The 16,994-nt window shown below is 37.3% G+C and overlaps 1 protein-coding gene across 14 annotated transcripts in view; it reads left to right on the top strand.

The window, feature by feature from the left end:
- The window catches only part of ZMYND8 (zinc finger MYND-type containing 8), a 76,862-nt gene that overhangs the window by 29,578 nt on the left and 30,290 nt on the right, over window positions 1-16,994 (top strand). For 13 of the 14 annotated variants that reach the window (XM_080404939.1, XM_080404940.1, XM_080404938.1 and 10 more), the window contains one exon: window positions 12,493-12,641. The exons of the other annotated variant lie outside the window; for it this stretch is intronic. In XM_080404939.1, the coding sequence (XP_080261065.1) occupies window positions 12,493-12,641 (149 nt within the window). The remainder of the gene's footprint in view (window positions 1-12,492; window positions 12,642-16,994) is intronic. 14 annotated transcript variants of the gene reach the window in all.

The following is a 16,994-nucleotide window of genomic DNA, read 5'->3' as shown; positions in this document are numbered from 1 at the left end:
TTGGTGGAATTGTAGATGACTGAGAGAATTTCTGTCCTTCTGGTTTCTGGAGTTTTCCCTATGAATGAGTTACTACAGGCAAATGATGTTATTTCTTAGCATAAAGAAATCCAAATATGTAACCATCTATATCAGTGTAAATATTCCCACGATCATTTGAAGTGGAGGGACAGAAATGCTCTTCATTCAGAATACTTGCACTTAATTGTTTACTCCAGTTCATTATAATTGACTGCCAACTGCCTGTCCATCTCCTTTTGTACTTGCACCTGACTTTGCAGCTCAGTTTACTTGAAAGCCATTTCTGTAAAATGTCAGCAGGGGTTACTACCATCCTTTTAAAATTCTGGCACATACCCACTTACTTTCACATTTCTACTACAGGGGTCATAAGTCTAGTTAATCCTGAATGTGCAGATGTAATTGTCTTGAAAGTGTGGCACAGATCATGTGCATTCCTTTGTTTTTTTAATGAGGTAGCTTGGGTAGGTAACATGGTTATTAAATTGCATTTAGGTCTTGTACTAATGGACAGTAAATTTCCTGTTTCAGTTCTCATGATATGGTTAGATGAGGTAGTATGTACAGTCTGACAGCTCAGAAGAGATTTGCTTGCCCCTTTCACTTCTTCTGCCTATCCTTTTCTCCCTTCTCTGCTTCTGGCCTTGCATATCAGTCTTCATCATTGGACTGCTTTTGATATTTACTTGTCTCTGTGTTTCAGTTTTCTAAGCCAGCAGAAAGTGAACTATTTTTTGTTGCTTTAATGATTGCTACTGAATGGAGTAAGCTCCCAGATTTGTACTCCCACTGCTTACTTCCTTTGTGGTCTTTGTCAGATCCCAGCTGCGCGAACTTTCTAACCAACTTTAAAACTGTTTAGTGACCAGTTTGTGAAAGTTTGGTGAATATGAGAATTCAGTATAAGAGACAAAGGGAATTATTAGATGCGTTTAGCTGCCCATGAAATCTCACCTTCATTTGTCCTTAGAAAGACTTTGGCCAAATATTAGTACTAGTGAGAGTTTCACATGCATCAAGGGAGCTAAACTATTAGTTATGTCACTGACATAATGTCTGAAAATTATTTATGAGACTGATACCTGTTTATGTAGATGCCTGCATTTTCATTCTGTTGCTTTACTTGGGATCAGGTATATGGTCCATGCAAAAAGTACTTTTCCCTTACATTAGTTCTAATGCTGGTCTGACCTCACTCAAGGTGTACTGTTGCAATGAATTAAGCCCATGGGAAACTTTTTACTTTTTATTTTTGTAGGGTTAAGATGACATTTCCCAGGACAGTGAGCTGATTTAATACCTTGTGGTTATTGAAAGGGTCAGTCTTCCATCTCCCAGCCTTCTCAGCCACCTGATCCTGCAGCTCCCCTTGCTTTGTGGTCTCTGGTCAATTTGGTGAATTTTGGGGGAGCTAACCTGGCAGAAGAAGGCGCCTGTTTTTGTACTGAGTTTACTGTTGATACAACTCCCTGAACCAGCTTATAGGCAAGATTGGGTAGTGACTGAAAGGAAAGGGATTTGGAAGACAAAGACAGGATTGCCACAGTGCTAGTTTAGATTGGCCCAGGCTGTCACTGCGTGGAAGTTGCTGCTGGTCTGTACACAGTAGGACCCTTAAACACCAGTGAGAGTGATCTGAACAGCCTTTGTACATCACTATAGCAAAGATAAAACTTAACAAGAGATTGAATTGATTGAATAATAATAATGGAATTGATATTCAACTAGATAATGTTTTGCTTTAATTGTTTTGTTAAATTTGACATGTATATTGAGGAAACCCATGCCAGCACCATTCTGTGGGCAAAAGTAACAACTACTCACCGCAAGCCCTTGCAGGCACATATTTTTTTCAGTGAAGTGGTGTGTGTTGTAAAGAAATCTTGAGACGTGCCTGTAAGTCATCTTGCTTTGCTGTATTTCTAGCCTAATCTATGAATTAGTAGTAGAACTTCATTATAGTTGAAGGTGTAGTTTTGCGTAAAAAATAAAAGGATCATAAATGTCATCTGCCGAGAGCTGGCCCTGTTGTAGACCTGCTAAAATGAATTATTCTGGACTTCTGTTATTTGGATTGAAACAAGGTTCTCTGTTCAGTGCAGTGTTTCTGCAGCAGAAGGGTCACATACCAGAATTGTACAACTAGTTATACTCTGTATAAGGCAGGAAAAGTACATCAGGGTTCTGAACTGGTGGGATGTATCCTCTTGTAATCTTAATCTTGTTCGGAGTTTTACATTGTTTTAGAAAGAATGTAGACGATTAAACTGACCCTGTGTAGCCAAACCCTTAAGGGAAGCATGCAGCTCTTCTTTGTTTGGTATTTTGATGGTCTGAAAAGCCTGTGCAGGAGATCAGTCAGCGGTGTTGTGTGACTTCACACTTGTACTGGAAAAGCTGCGATGCTGCAAGTTAGTAACCTAACTTGCTCTGCTACAGTTTGTACAGCTCATGTGAGGCCATGTCGAAAGAAAGTTATAGGATAATAAATTAAATTGCTTTAAAACCAATTAGCCTGATGCAGACCTCTTCATGGACATTCTTGCTTTGGTATAAGCACTTTAATTTTAATTGCTATAAATCAATTCCAGTTCATTTTAAGCTAAGCTGCAACATGCATTGTTTAATCTGTAACAAGGGTGTTAACATAGCCGTTGGATTGGTTTAAGTAAGGTGGTGGTTTCAAAGCAGCCTAAGCTGGTCAAACTGCTCAATGCAGCAGTTTTATCCACTTCCTTCCATACCTAAGCTGGCAAGAAACTTAGCTGAACCATAAAACATGAATAGTTTTCTACTAGCTTAGTGTGCTGAAATGGCTTGGTAGACTGCCAGAACTGGTTTAAGAGAGAAGGCAGGAGTATACCAGTTGGGTGCAGGAAGTATAGGGCTTTGTTAGCAAGCATTTAGGTAGGGTTAAGCTGTAATAAAACTAGAACTTAAAACCATAGTTGACACTTCTTACTTACACTTTATAATGTGATATGTAAGAGTGAGTCTGTAGCTGTGGTTAGAGCTACGCAGCCCTACACACTCATCTTCAGCTGCATTTTTCTACCTTTCTCCTTAGGCTGGCACTGATGCTTATACTGTTGCATAGTAAGCTATATCAAGCAGCTGATTTGGCAGAAATTTGATAATTTTTTATAGTATTAGTTTTTTGTCTGAATCATGAACAGATCGACCCTACTATTATATACAAGTGCCTGTCTGCAAAATGTTGTGGGGACAGACATCTGGTGAGGTGGGGAAGGGAAGAGAAGTAGAGTTACTGTAGCAGTTATAATTTAAATCTGCTTATAATCTCTGTGTACGCAGCTTTACTAGAGACAAGGTTTTAAAATACACGAGGCTTTTGATCAGAACAAGAAGGCATAAGGCATCTGAGAACTGGAAATGGGAAATGACAGCTTAATGAGAATACTAAGGGTCCCAAAACATAAAACGGAGTCAACAGAGGATTGCTGTTTAGCAAAGGAGAACGGCTATGGAATAGATTATTATAATATTTTGTCCACTGCATATGATACATTAAATGTCTGACAGAAACAACTTGTTATATTCCTGTTCTTGCCCTATGGCCTACTTTTAAACTTTGTTTATTAAGTACTTCAGGATGGGGCTTGCAAGATAATTTTCTGAGTATTTCCAAGTTGTGGTTCCAGAGCAGCATAACAAACTGAATTGTTTTGGTGGCATTCTATCTTCACTTGCATTTAAGTGTTCTCTTTGGACAGCAGTGAACTCTCCACTGGGCTTTTTCATCCTATTAACCTGGAAGAATTTGTTTGTTGTGGGTTTTTTTTTTTTTTTTTTTTTTTTTTTTTTAATTTTCGCATTAGTTTTCTGCTAAAAAACTAACTGCCTGCCAACAGTAGTTAGCTGTGGTGGCAGATGGACTTCCATGTGTGTTTCGTTTCAGCTAGTACTGTAACCATTGCCTGTTTAGTGACTAGTCAAAAGGAGCTCTTTAACTCTCTTCCTCCCGTCATCAATCATACGTCCCTTATATTGCCTTTACATCTATGCTGGCTCTTAGCCAGTCCTCTTCTGAGTCAGTTAAGGACTTAGGTATAGAAGTTGTTTTCTACCTGCCTATCTCCCTGAGCCAGATCACTAGGGAGTTGGACAGATGTCATTGCTAGGAGCAGAGTTGTCTCCATGAGTGACAACTAGGTATTAGATGGTCTAGCTTGTCGTAAAATCATATGCTGAAACACTAGTGCTTAACAATGAGAATTCTAGCTTTTACAGCTTTTGTATTGCTGCAGGTTTGTGTTGATGAAGGCTTTGGTCTCAGGGGCTTCTCTCAGTGGTAAAAGGTTTGGATGTTATGAATATAAATGCAAAATGACTAGTAAAATGGAATTTCCAGAATACATTATATGTTTTGTAACAGTTTCATAATAGTAAATTGCGTATCAACTTTCTTTGCAGCGACCAAGTATTTAATCACATAGAGATGAGATTCTCACTCCAATGTGAACTGTAATTTGAGAATCCTCCACTAAGTAGAAGTGCCACCGGAGGCTTCTGTCTCCAAAGCAGGGCCCTTGTTACTTAGTAGTCAACAGGGGGTCTTCAGAGTGCCTTGGGGCAGCACATCCCCCTGTATACATCCAGGCTCTAGCTTATAAACAACTTACATCTCTTAGGTTGCAAGTTGTTGGGACATGTTTCTTTTTCTTTTATCTTCAGAAGTCCTACAATGAAGAAAGAAGTAACAGTATCTTTTTTGTACTTGTGTGAAATTGTAATGTAGTAGGAGTGGATCAGAATTTACACAGCCAGGGCTAACCTCTGTTATTTATTACATTAAGCAACTGGATTGGATTAATTGCATCAATTGAAGTTTCTGGAATGTGAACAGGGCTTTAGTGGTTGATTGCAACTGTATCATGTTGCAAAATTCTGGCATAAGATTAAAATGCCTCAAAGTTGAGTATAAGTTCTAACAGATTTATCCATGATTTTGTTAAGTGTTTTGAAGAGAGTTAAGCTTGCTATACTATTGTAGGTAATGAATTTGAAAAATCATAAATCTATTAGCAACCATTCAGCATATAAATACAACTGGGAGACTTCACAGTTCTAGAATCCATATAAATTATTAACTGAAGCCTGTTCTGTCAAATTGGACTGTAATGATGCTGACAATGGAGTTAATGTTGCTCCTTGTTCTGTCAGAATTCTTCAGTGATTTCCTTCAACACCATTTAAAGTATGTGTATTCAGAGCTTTTGAGGAGGAGGAAAGAGAGGAGTGACAGTCTAGGTGGAAGTCAGTTTTCTGTTTTTGTTCTTGTCCTTCTAAAGGCATAATTATACATTTCTGTGGGGTAATGACAGCTTAAGCAGTCTTCAGTCACCTTTACAGTCTTGTACTTTCTCTCATGCTGCTGTCTTTTTTAAGCTAGTGTCCTGGTTTCAGCTGGGATAGAGTTAATTTTCTTCCTAATGGCTGGTATAGTGCTGTGTTTTGGGTTTAGTGTGAAAATAATGTTGATAACACATGAATGCTTTAGTTGTTGCTCAGTAGTGTTTACCTCTAAGTCAAGGACTTTTCAGTTCCCCATGCTTTGCCAACAAGGAGGTGCGCAAGAAGCCAGGATGGAGCATAGCCAGGACAGCTGGCCCAAATGAGCCAAAGGGCTATTCCATACCACAGAATGTCATGCTCAGTATATAAACTGCGGTGAGTTGGCTGGGGGAGGCTGATCGCTGCTGGGGGACTGCCTGGGCATCGGTCAGCGGGTGGTGAGTGGTTGTATTGTGCATCTCTTGGCTGTCTTGGGGTTTATTTCTTTCTCTTTTTGTTGCCTCCCTTTTCATTACTATTATTATTATAATATTTTATTTCAGTTATTATACTGTTACCTCCACCCATGAGTTTTACCTTTTTCCCCCCGATTCTTCTCCTCATCCCACTGCAGGAGATGTGAGTGAGCAGCTGTGTTGTACTTAGTTGCCAGCTGGGATTAAACTGCAACAGCTAGCCCGGCTGATTCTTACAGCTATCAGATGAATTCTTCATTAAACTGCTTTCATGAATTTTTGTTCTTTTGTTCTGTTACATTTAATCTAAGTTAATTCCTTGATCTGGTTCACCAAATGTTGGCAGAACTATTCTGTGTCATAATAAAAGGGATAGTTAACAGAAGTAGCCTTGGGCTCACTGTGTTTAAGTAACATTTTTGCCGAGTGTCTAACCTACGTAGAACAATTGAGTAGGTTTCTAATTGGAAACATTAATTCAGGATTTTGCATATTCGACCCACTTGCACTGAGATATCAAAAACCTCCTTAAATCACAGAAAACTTTTATTGGTGTAACTAAGTCTCAGTTTACTGACATCTAATACTGTTTCTGGAAGATTAAAATAGTGCTTTCACTGAAACAATACCTTGCTGTTTCTGGCTCTTGGAAAACCAAAATGACTGCTAATTTACCATCTTCATCACAACTCATGTTGAAAACCTTTTTTGATGATTTTTTTTTTTCCTGTTTAAACAAGTGTGTTTCGGAGTTTCCCTCTTCGCGCTTTCTGAAATTTCCATAACAGAAAAGTTTTGTTCTACAAGCAGTAGATTATTACCACTTAATAACAGCCCATTATTCATACAACGTGAATATAAATGTAAGAAAATTAGGTACAGAATTTGAATAACTAATACTCTTCATAAATTACAGTAAACTTCATGCAGTTAAGATAAATCTTTTGATTGTCTGTGCTTCATTTTGAAATGCAAAACATTTCTTCCCTTCCATACCAGCTCAAAAAAATGGGCAGTTCTCTGCTGACAGTAAAAAACTTTTATCCTGAAATTTCCACACTTTTTGAGAAGGTTTTTGTTTTGTTTGCTAAACGTTTTTGTGAGATTGAATTTGAAAATCATGATGTATAGTAAGACCAGTTTACTCAGGCTTTTCTTAATTGGCTTGCTGTCTGTTGCACTGAGGATGCAGCACGAAGGCAATATGCTGATCTAAGTGAGACCTGCCATGCTGGCATGCTCCTTCACGTCAGCCACATTTCCATCCTTCTCCTTTATACTGGCACTGTCAATTTTGGGACTTGTTGGTATGCTAGTTCAGCTGAAATTAATTTTTTGGGATTTTGTTGGCTTTGGCTGTATCGGTTATCTAAACCATCTGGCTTCCTGAATGAACAAACAACAGTGCTAGAATAAAAAAAAAGGGAAGAAGGTGTATCTGTGGAAGGGTACTATGAAACCTTAACTTAGATCTGTGTAATGTGCTGTGGATATCAGTTCTCATTAAGATCTTGTCAGCAGAGAAACTATAGTGCAAGTGTAATAGATGCTTAGAAATACATACATAGACATGATTTAATTTAGATTTTAGTCTGGAATTACTTGCATTGCATTTAGCTTAAGGAAGTTTTAAAATTAAAAACAAAAAGAGGTCTATGGAATGGAGGGCATAAGGGGGTTTAAGACATCACTGTTGATAAGTCTTTGGTACTGACCAGTTTATGCTGTGTTCTTACAGTAAGACATGTTGGTGTTGCTTGTTTTCAGGAAGAATTACATTTGGGTGTCATGGGAAGAGCAAGGAAAACAACATCTTGCTTTTATACATGTTCTGAGTTAGCACCGGCTTCCATTGAGAAAAATGATACTTCTCCATTAGTTGTCAGGGATCATTGCTATTGAATGTTTACAGTATAGCACTTGGCAATGTATGGAACATAGAAGATATGGTTCAGACCCTGAATCAGTTTAGGAAAAAACAGCATTTAAAAGTGAGAAGCATCACATCATGGGGGCAGGCCAATGACGAGGAACTTTACAGCTGATTTTCTGTTTTCATACTTAAAGCCAAGGCACAACCTGCAGTGTCATAGGCAGTTTCTTTGTAATCCTCACAACCTGAGGCTGAAGACCTGAAAGAAAACTAGTGTGCCCCACTGGTGGCTGTTTTGTGCCTGGGAGTAAGAAATGGAAGCCAAAGGGCAGAAAATTATACTCACCCGGTTTAAGCTATGTCTGCATAGTCTGGAAATAAAAGCCTGTCTCTTTAGTGAATTACAGTGAGGGCTTTATTTGCTGGAGAGAGACTCAAGCTCAGAATCCTTGTGAGTACTTTGAGGAGGAAGTTTGCTGTAGAGAGAGACAATTTTGCAGATCTCTGCATTGGGAAAACAAGTATGAAGGCATGGTCATCACTTCACATTGAGTGGTTTACTTACAACTGCCTTTAACGTATGGGAAGTCTCTGTTGAGAACTGCAAATTACAATAAAGATAGAAAGACTGACATTGCACGTGCTGTTCTGAGCTGTGTGGTGATGGAAAGATGAGAAAAGATATGGTATGCTATTTTTGCTGATCATTCTGAACACAAACATGCTGAATAAGCTCCATTCTACTTCAATTAAAAAAGTAGAATTCAGAGTCTGGTTTGGTTTTAGGTTTGATCACTTTGGTTAAGTTGTGGGTTTTGGTTTAGCTGAGACTGATGCTGCAGTGTTTCATCTGGGATAGCTGGATTGGGGTGTATGAAGCATATACCAGCCAAAGGAGTTATGCACAGGTGGCAGAATTAGCTAAACTGAAAAAAGCCCCATCTAGTTTTCTGTCAGTGTAGTTGTGCCTGTATTAGGATGCTTATTGTCATAATTGCTCAAGGAGGGGAGGAGGCAGGCATGGTATTTTTCATATGTGTAGGTGACATACCTCACCTGGTAATTGTTTACATTGTCAAATCAATCTAAATTTTGGCCTAAATGGAGTCAGAGGCAGATTTGGTTGAATTGAAACGAGTCAAGTAGCAGCAATGGTCTCAGACACATCATATTGGTTAATTCAGCCTAGGCATGTCAGAATATAACTGGTCCTAAATGCTGCCTACAAGTCTAAAAGGGGAGGGGTGGAAAGGAAAAAAAACCCCACATTTCTTACTGTCAAAGAAAACTCAAAACTTTAAAAGTTTTTGTTTATTTATTTAAACCAGCTTAACTACATTTTGCCAAAATTTTATAACTTAAGTCAACAGAGAATTTCTCTGAGAGCCAACACTAAGTTTCTGCTGGGCAGCACTGCTGAAATAGCTGTGCCTCCAGAACTCAGGTGGCAGACACTTCCTAGGATTGTTGAAATTACATGTGGTGTTAGCCTGGTGCAGCTATTCTGGTTGAATAAAACTTGGAATAGGCAAATGCTCCTGCATTTCTCATCCCTCTTTCAGTTGTATCTTCTTCCATCTATCTTTTCATATGGTTTTCACATTTATTTAGAGTTTTCTTAATTGTTACCTTGGCACATGTTACCAAGCTTTTTGGTCAACCAGAAGTCACCATATAGCACCATGTTTTCCACAGAATTGTGTAGGAAGAAGTCAAAACCACTTTTTTCTGTGCAGTTATATATTTGGGAAAAAATTTGTAAAAGCTTCAGGAACTGAAAGAAAAAAAAAAAAAAGAGGTAATGTAATTGTTACCTAATCAGCTGTGAACATCTTTCACGTGTCTGGACCCATCTGAAAAAAGTGTCATGCTGTGCCATTATAGTAGTTAAGATTAGTATTTTTCACAAATTGATGTAGACCAGTACACCTTTTCTTGCACAGGAGTTCTTCCACTACACCTTTTCCATCTTTCATTGTTTTTTCTTCCATACACGTAGATAGCATAAGTTCTTGAAATGCAATTTAGTCTAGAAATATCTTTTCGGATCACTTCTTGCGCTTGCACCCTGAGTAAGTTTTAGTGGCATCGTGGGTTTTTTGAGCATATTTTTTCAAAATGTTTTGCTATGTTAGTAATTGTGTGGCTGCTTGACATTGTTCCACTCTTTCCACTAAGTAATATTTTCAATAAACTTAAGCATATCTGCAAGCATTCATGATTACATCATATGTTATCACTCCTGTTTTTACAGCAGTATTGTTTACCCTTTTTCACAACAGAAAAGTAATTTGTTCATAGTTCATGCTCAACTATTGTTCCAAATACTTTTTTTCTGTTGAGGGGAGCACATAGGTTGCTAATCTTACCTCCATTTGTTGAAATCATTATTGCAGCCAATTTTTACTTCTCCTTATTGACTGTTTCACCTCCACACTTGCACAAAATACAGAAATCATGTAGAAATCTAATCCAGTTCTTTATTGTGCCATCTAAGATTTGTGCCACATGTCCAATTGCCTTATTTTCAAATGAGATTCAGTGGAGCTTTTCAATTTGACAGGGACTTACTCTGAATACAGTTTGAAGCTATTCTGTGTTTTACTGGCCCACTTGTAAGACGGTCTGATGAGAGAGTGTCAGTGGCTACGTTGTGTGTGAGACTCCTTAAATCATTCCCAGAGAGGCATGTTGTAGCTCAAGAAAATTGTCTCATTCAATAAGCAGTTAAAAGTCAGGTTGGGAGGCATTTGTGGGAGAAAGGCGATTGTCCACTGCCTATGTGAAATAGTCCAGTGCTGTGGTTTTCAGTATTTGAGGAACTTTCAGTATATTTTGGCGGACCTTTTTATTGTTACTTTAAATCTACTGACAATGGACACACTTTGATAAGTTGATCCAGTTACTGGTTGTTGTTCTGGTACCTCTGAGATTCATTGGAAACTTCAGGTGAAGTGTTTCAGTGAAGTTTTGGTGACTTGGCAGCGAAGACAGGTCAACTGATCACCCAGTGAGGCCTGGAAGGCAAGGATACAGGTCCAAGAGGGGAAGGATAATAGAATCATGGCAACCAGCAGTTTAATTGCATCTGGCTGCTGTCAAGTATCTGCTAAAAACTGTTGTTCAACTGAAAAAACTTTAAGGAGACATTAATACCAAAAGCAGCATTTCTCCTTCCAGCTACACGTTCCCATTCAGTATAACTGGTTCGCTGAATGCATTACAAATGTTTATGTGGCTGTGCAATGAATGGGGTCATAAAAAAAAATTGCTCAGGACAAAATTATTTTTCAGACAGATTTTTTCCTTAGTGTGCAGCCACAAAATATTTGCACTAGCACATGCAAGTAGGGGATTGAAAATATGGGAATGACTTTGGGAAGGGTTCAGTTGTTTCTCTAAGATATCATTGATGACGTCTGATCCCTTTGGTTTTATCGATTATTTTGTTTTGTTGCATGCATTAAAAGTTTAAGGAAATAATGAACATGTTAAACCAACTTTGTTGAACTTTCATTTGTATTTTGTCAAGATTGTTTCACTGTTCTGTGATTGTCTATTACAGCTGATTCCATACTTGGTTTTTTTGAAAAATGTCAGCAAGTTCTTTGTAATTGAGCTGAGCATTCCATATTCATTATGAATCATTTAAATTTTGTTCTGACAAAATGAAGTTGCAAATGCTCTTATTTTCACCTAGGATATTTCTGATAAGCCTATCAGTGATTTTTTTCTAAAGTGCATTAACTCTTTTAAGGCTGTAAATAATTCCTTCTGAATATTCTAATGAACACAAAACAAGTGTTTTGTGACCGTGTTAAAAAAAGGTGAATTAAAAATCTTTGAAGAATTCAAATACTTTAACATAATTGGAGGGGTGAGGCAGACGTGAAAATCATCACAGTAGATAGTAGTTCGATAGAGCTATGTACCAATTTCCTTCTAATTTTTTAAATAATTTTGCACAAGTTTCATAAAATGCAGTTCAGAGCCACCAGTGCTACTTTAGTTGCTGGTATGACGAGTTTACGCTAAAATGACAATCCGTGACATAGAGCAACTGAGATACAGGCACATGCTCCCTTCTGCCAGCTTTGTTACTTGGGATAGTAACTTCAGGCATAGATGGAAGCTGTGACTTGTTAAACTGCTCTTGTAATTTTCTTGATTCAGTGTGAGAGCCCCGACTGTGAGAGACACTGAAGCTATGTCACTTGCTGTTTGTTGCTCTCTTGCTGTCAAAGGTTTCTGCTTGACTAGGAGTCTTAATTTATAATTCAATTTAACAGGTACTGCAAATGACTATTTGAGATGGTGTATTTATTGTCAGACTATAGGACAACTTCATTTTTGTATTGACCTATTTCAATACATTTATGTAAATATGAGTAATAAATGATGAGGACTGACTTTCCTCTTACCATGTTTTAACATCTGTTGCTTATATTCCTAGATTACTTGAGCAAAGCTGTTAAGATCTGTTAATGTTTCTCTGCTTTAAAAGTATATGACAAATTAGCATAGCACTCTGCTAAACTACAGAAGAAATGTTGTTACAGTTTAAAAGATACTAAAATTGGAGATGACCAGAATGCTGTGGGAAAAGAAAAAAATATTTAATATTAATCTAAATTACTGTATTGAGGTTTCACTTAACAGTGGCATGGCTTAGCCAGTCTGTGCTTTTAGCTTTGTCAGTGACTGGGTGAAAGACAAATGAGAATATTTATTCAGTTCAGTAAAGGAGTATGAATGACAAACCATAACCTTGTTTACATGCTTTTAATTCAGAAACCTCTTCAACCATATTGTTTGTATCTGCTATAGATCCTGGCTCTGCTGAACGCACAGCACAAAAAAGGAAATTTCCCAGCCCTCCACATTCCTCTAATGGGCACTCACCACAGGATGCATCAACAAGTCCTATAAAAAAGAAAAAGAAACCTGGTCTATTGAACAGTAATAATAAAGAGCAGGTAAGAGAACTCAAGGTCTTGTTATGCTAGAATATGAAACAATGAAGGATGTAGAGACAGCTGATCAGGAGCTCTCTCTTTAGGAATCTCCATTTTTTTACTAAGAAGTGGATATTCTTTTTTAAATACAGTGGGTGTGGGAGTTGGCAGTGTAACTTGGATTTGGATATTCATTTATTTTGGTTTTACATCTGTATGAGGAATACCACCTGCGTCCTGGTTTTTGATTTCATAAAGCTAGTAAGATGTATACCCAATAAATGCCATTTTGAATGAGATTATTATGAAGGAATATAGTAACAACAATAATAGCTGTTATTAATTAAAGCCATTAAAAGGAAATGTTCTGTGGCCTGATACCCTAGATTAAGAAAGATCTCATAATGTCAGTGGAATTCCCTCACCTGCTTTCAGACCTATTGCCAATTATTAGTAAAAGTCCAGTTCTTTCCTTGGTACTCTCCAGATTCGCTCCTCATCCTTTAAATTGTTGGGCAGTGTACATTCCTACCAAACCAATTAAATCAAAGAGTCACCTTGACAGTACTTTTATCTGTTTTCATGCTTGATACCTTATTTTCAGTGTCTTCTGAATATTGAATTTATAGCATTTATTGTAGTTCTTAGAAGAACTTGACTCCAGAAGGCTTTAATAATTCTGATTCATTGTGTGATGCAAGTGAAAGAATTACATGAAGTGTACTGGATAGCAAATGCTGTAAAGTACCTGCATCGTCTTGGAGGAGGTTACGTGAAAGCAGTCTTTAGCCTTACTGAAATAATTTCTCATCTAGTTTAATAATGACAGACCTGTGTATTTTTCAGAGTGCTTTTTTGTGTCAGTGTTTTTTGCCAGGATCATATAAACACAAGATTAAGTTTTGAGGGTTTAAAGCACTTTTTCCTGGAGTAACAGCATCCACATTAAATATTATCCTGGTATGATTGCACTGGTTAGAAAAGAAGATGAAATTTCTAATCATTGCAGTTGTCCTGGAACAAAGACTGTGAATAAATCAGGCCTTGCTAAAGAACAGTTTTAGTGTCAAGAGTATTTTGTTTAAGGGTAATTGGAGATCTAGGAATAGTATTGGTAGGCATGCTTATACTAGTTTGATGTTGTCGGTTTGGCTTTCACTGAACTTCTCTGAAGGCTGTAAAAATTCCTCTACATCCTGGATGTTTACTGGAGAGATGTTGCCTCACTGAAGTCTGAGCTTCTAACTGTGCAGTGTAGAGATAATTTTACAAAGTGGAATTAAGTCTTAGGGTATTAATTTCCACATTTTATTCATGCATTTAAAAATATATGTGAAAACACAGTTGTAGTTGTTGAACTTGATACATTCCCCTCTGTAAATCCTTTTCTGTTTTCCAGGTATCTCAGACCTGAAATATTACAGGATAGAATAAAGTTGTCAGTATCTAACGAAGAAAAGCAATCAGACTTGCTTATTTTGCTGTATTTGTTACAAGTTAGCAAAAGATTCTTTTACTTCTGAACAGATGTGAGCTAAGCATACACAGTTACTTGTTTTGCTCTCAGGTTAAGTTTCAAGTAAAATTTAGCTGATAGCTGTGGTTCTGATTGGCTGATAAATCCATTTTGAGGTATGACAACATCACTGGAAACCTCTAACTTAATATTCTACATTACAAAGTGTTTTGCAATATTTGAATATTTCAAGATACCATTACTAAAGTTATAGTTGCATAAAGCTTCATGTTACTTGTGGATGCACTAACAGATCTTCAGAATGGTGCCAACAGGTATTTAAAGTGTTGAAATACAAGCAAAGAATTATGGAATTGTAGAATGTAGCTAAGACAGGTTAAAAATCAGGAACTTACAACACTTAGTTGGTCAGTTTTAATGTAATTGAATTTGTTAGCTTGTTATTACTACTAGCTTCAATATTAATTTAAACTGAATATAAATAGTGGTCTTTTTCTCCCCAGAACAGCACTACAATACTGTTGTTTTTTCTTCAGTTTTCTATGTCATTCTACAGGTCTTAATAACATTAATATGAAGACTTTAAAACAAGCTGTCACCTATTTGAGCTTCAATTGGCTAGTTGTGAAAAGTTGAGAAAACAAAGCTTTTTTTCATAACTGTTAAAACTTAAACTCTTGAAGTTTTACTGTGATTAGTACAATTGAAAAGATCCTTTGATGCAGTTGAGTCATTACTTTTTAGTCTGTTACTTTTGTTGTTTGGGTATTTTTTGAGTCTCAAAACAAGGTGATAGATGTCCAAAAGATACAAGCATCTTTGAACAGAAAATAATTCCTGTCATGCTCTAGCAGAAATGGACTTCTCTTCAGTTTGGATGTTATGAGATGATGTCTGTGGAACAGTTTCATAGGTTTTATATTTTGTCTTAAAGCAGTATCTTTGATTCTTAGGAGTTCAGTGTGGATATACTGCTTATACCCACTTCAAAGTCAGCATATGTATTAACTGGTAATTTGCTTTATCTGCAGTTGAGGAAATGCCCTGTAGCTGCATCTCCACGTATACACTATTGAGAGTTTGGTCTCACAGCTGCGGCGCATAATAGCTGCAAACAAAACATGTTTCTGCACTGTAAACTGCAACTTTCTCTTCTTCACTTTGGGTTTCCATATGCTTTTGTATCTGTTTGAATGATTATAGAGCAATACATGTGAAATGTAGTTCAGGCCTTATGCTGTCCCTCTTATTCCACTGGGTATCTTAGAACCTTCCTTGTGAAAGTGTTGTCATGTTACATGATTAAATATATAGGCAGAGAAAGTACAGAAAATAGCACTTTGCCCATTTCTGTGGTTAGAACAAAGTGCCTTTTTAGTAGTGGTATCATCTGTATAATAAGAATGAAAACCACCAAAACTGATAGAAGGCAGAGTGAAATTTTAGGTAGCGGAATGCTTTGGGGGTGTTTGTGGGTAACAGCCTTTCTTCGCCTAAAATATTATTCAGTGTTAGATAATTGCAGATTATATCTTTTCTGGTGTATTTTTTGAGATAAAACATATTCAGCTGGGTTTTCAATTCTGCATCATCTAATTTGACCTTGAAGGTCCTCTATTCATGCAAATAATTAGACTTTGTCCTTTGTAACTTTAGAAATCTAGAAATTTCATGGTCCAAGCTAGCATGCTGGTGGTTTCTGGTGATGTTAATTTATGCCCTGTGTGACTGATTTTGTACAGGCTGCTGCAGAGGTATGGAACATGCACATGGTTGCACTGTTCTATAACTCACGTGGGCATATGACAACTCAAGGGTCTAAAACCTTGCAGATTTGTAAGTGTTGTAGGATACATGCAAAATTACCCGAGAACCAAACAAAATGGTTCTGCAAATGACAAGCATTTGGATAGTTACAAGCAACGTAATGACAAACGGTTTTACATCGAATAAAAAAATTGTGCTAAATAAACTGCCTAAAACTCAAGATTATTTCCCTCCATGCCCTTCTCAGCAAACCACCCCTATAATTAATATCAAACAGAAAAATTCAATATGCTTGTCATTAATAAATACAATGTAGTTTTGATATAAATGTTAGCTCTTCAAAGCAGATCTAATAAACTTTAGGTATCTGGGTATTTTTAGGTATCATTTTAGCCGTGCCAGGCTCTTCACTTCTTGTGTTTTGGCGTCAGCTGTGTCATCTTTGAGCTGCCTGGGGCTCAAGTGGAAGACTAGTTCATGCAGTTTACAAAGTTAACACTGTTTTCTGGTGCAGGCAAACCAGTGGAGATTGTGAGTCTTACATTCTGATATGCATTTAAATGGTGGGTGAAATCTCTCCCAGTGTTCCTGCTCCTGTAGCAGAGGTGACTGGCTGTTCAGGATATGAATCTGCTCCTTTGTCGTCCTACTCTGCAGCTTGCCTTATTAATCAAAATCAGCACTGGCTTGCTTCATTGTACAAAGTTGTGAACTGCTGCAACTTAGGACAGATTTGCATGGTGTTCAACTTCTTGTTTCAGGACTAACTTCTTCAGTTCTCCCAGGTTTAGCCACCACTAAATAGAATCTCAGTATTTAGCTTGTACAGCTCCATGGAATTCTGAGTTTAGAGGACCTAATGGCTTCTATAGCAATACTTCTCTTTTGAAGATAAAAGTGTTTACTGACTTCTGTTGGATTGCATGTCTTGCACTTGATGCCCTCACTTGCCGCAAAAAATTATTTTCAGTCTTGAGTGCAAACTAGCATTTGACATCTGAATAAGAAGTAAATTTCTTTATGAATGATTTTGTGCAATGAATAAGATACTGTGCTTGCATAAATGTTAAACTCTGTAAACTGCTGTCTGCTTATATATTATGAATATTTGAAACAATGCAAATTTGTTT

This window comes from Falco punctatus, assembly GCF_963210335.1.
Source record: "Falco punctatus genome assembly, chromosome: 10".
NCBI lineage: Eukaryota > Metazoa > Chordata > Aves > Falconiformes > Falconidae > Falco > Falco punctatus.
Note: the sequence above shows the minus strand (reverse complement) of the source record. Positions and strands in the feature narration are given on the sequence as shown.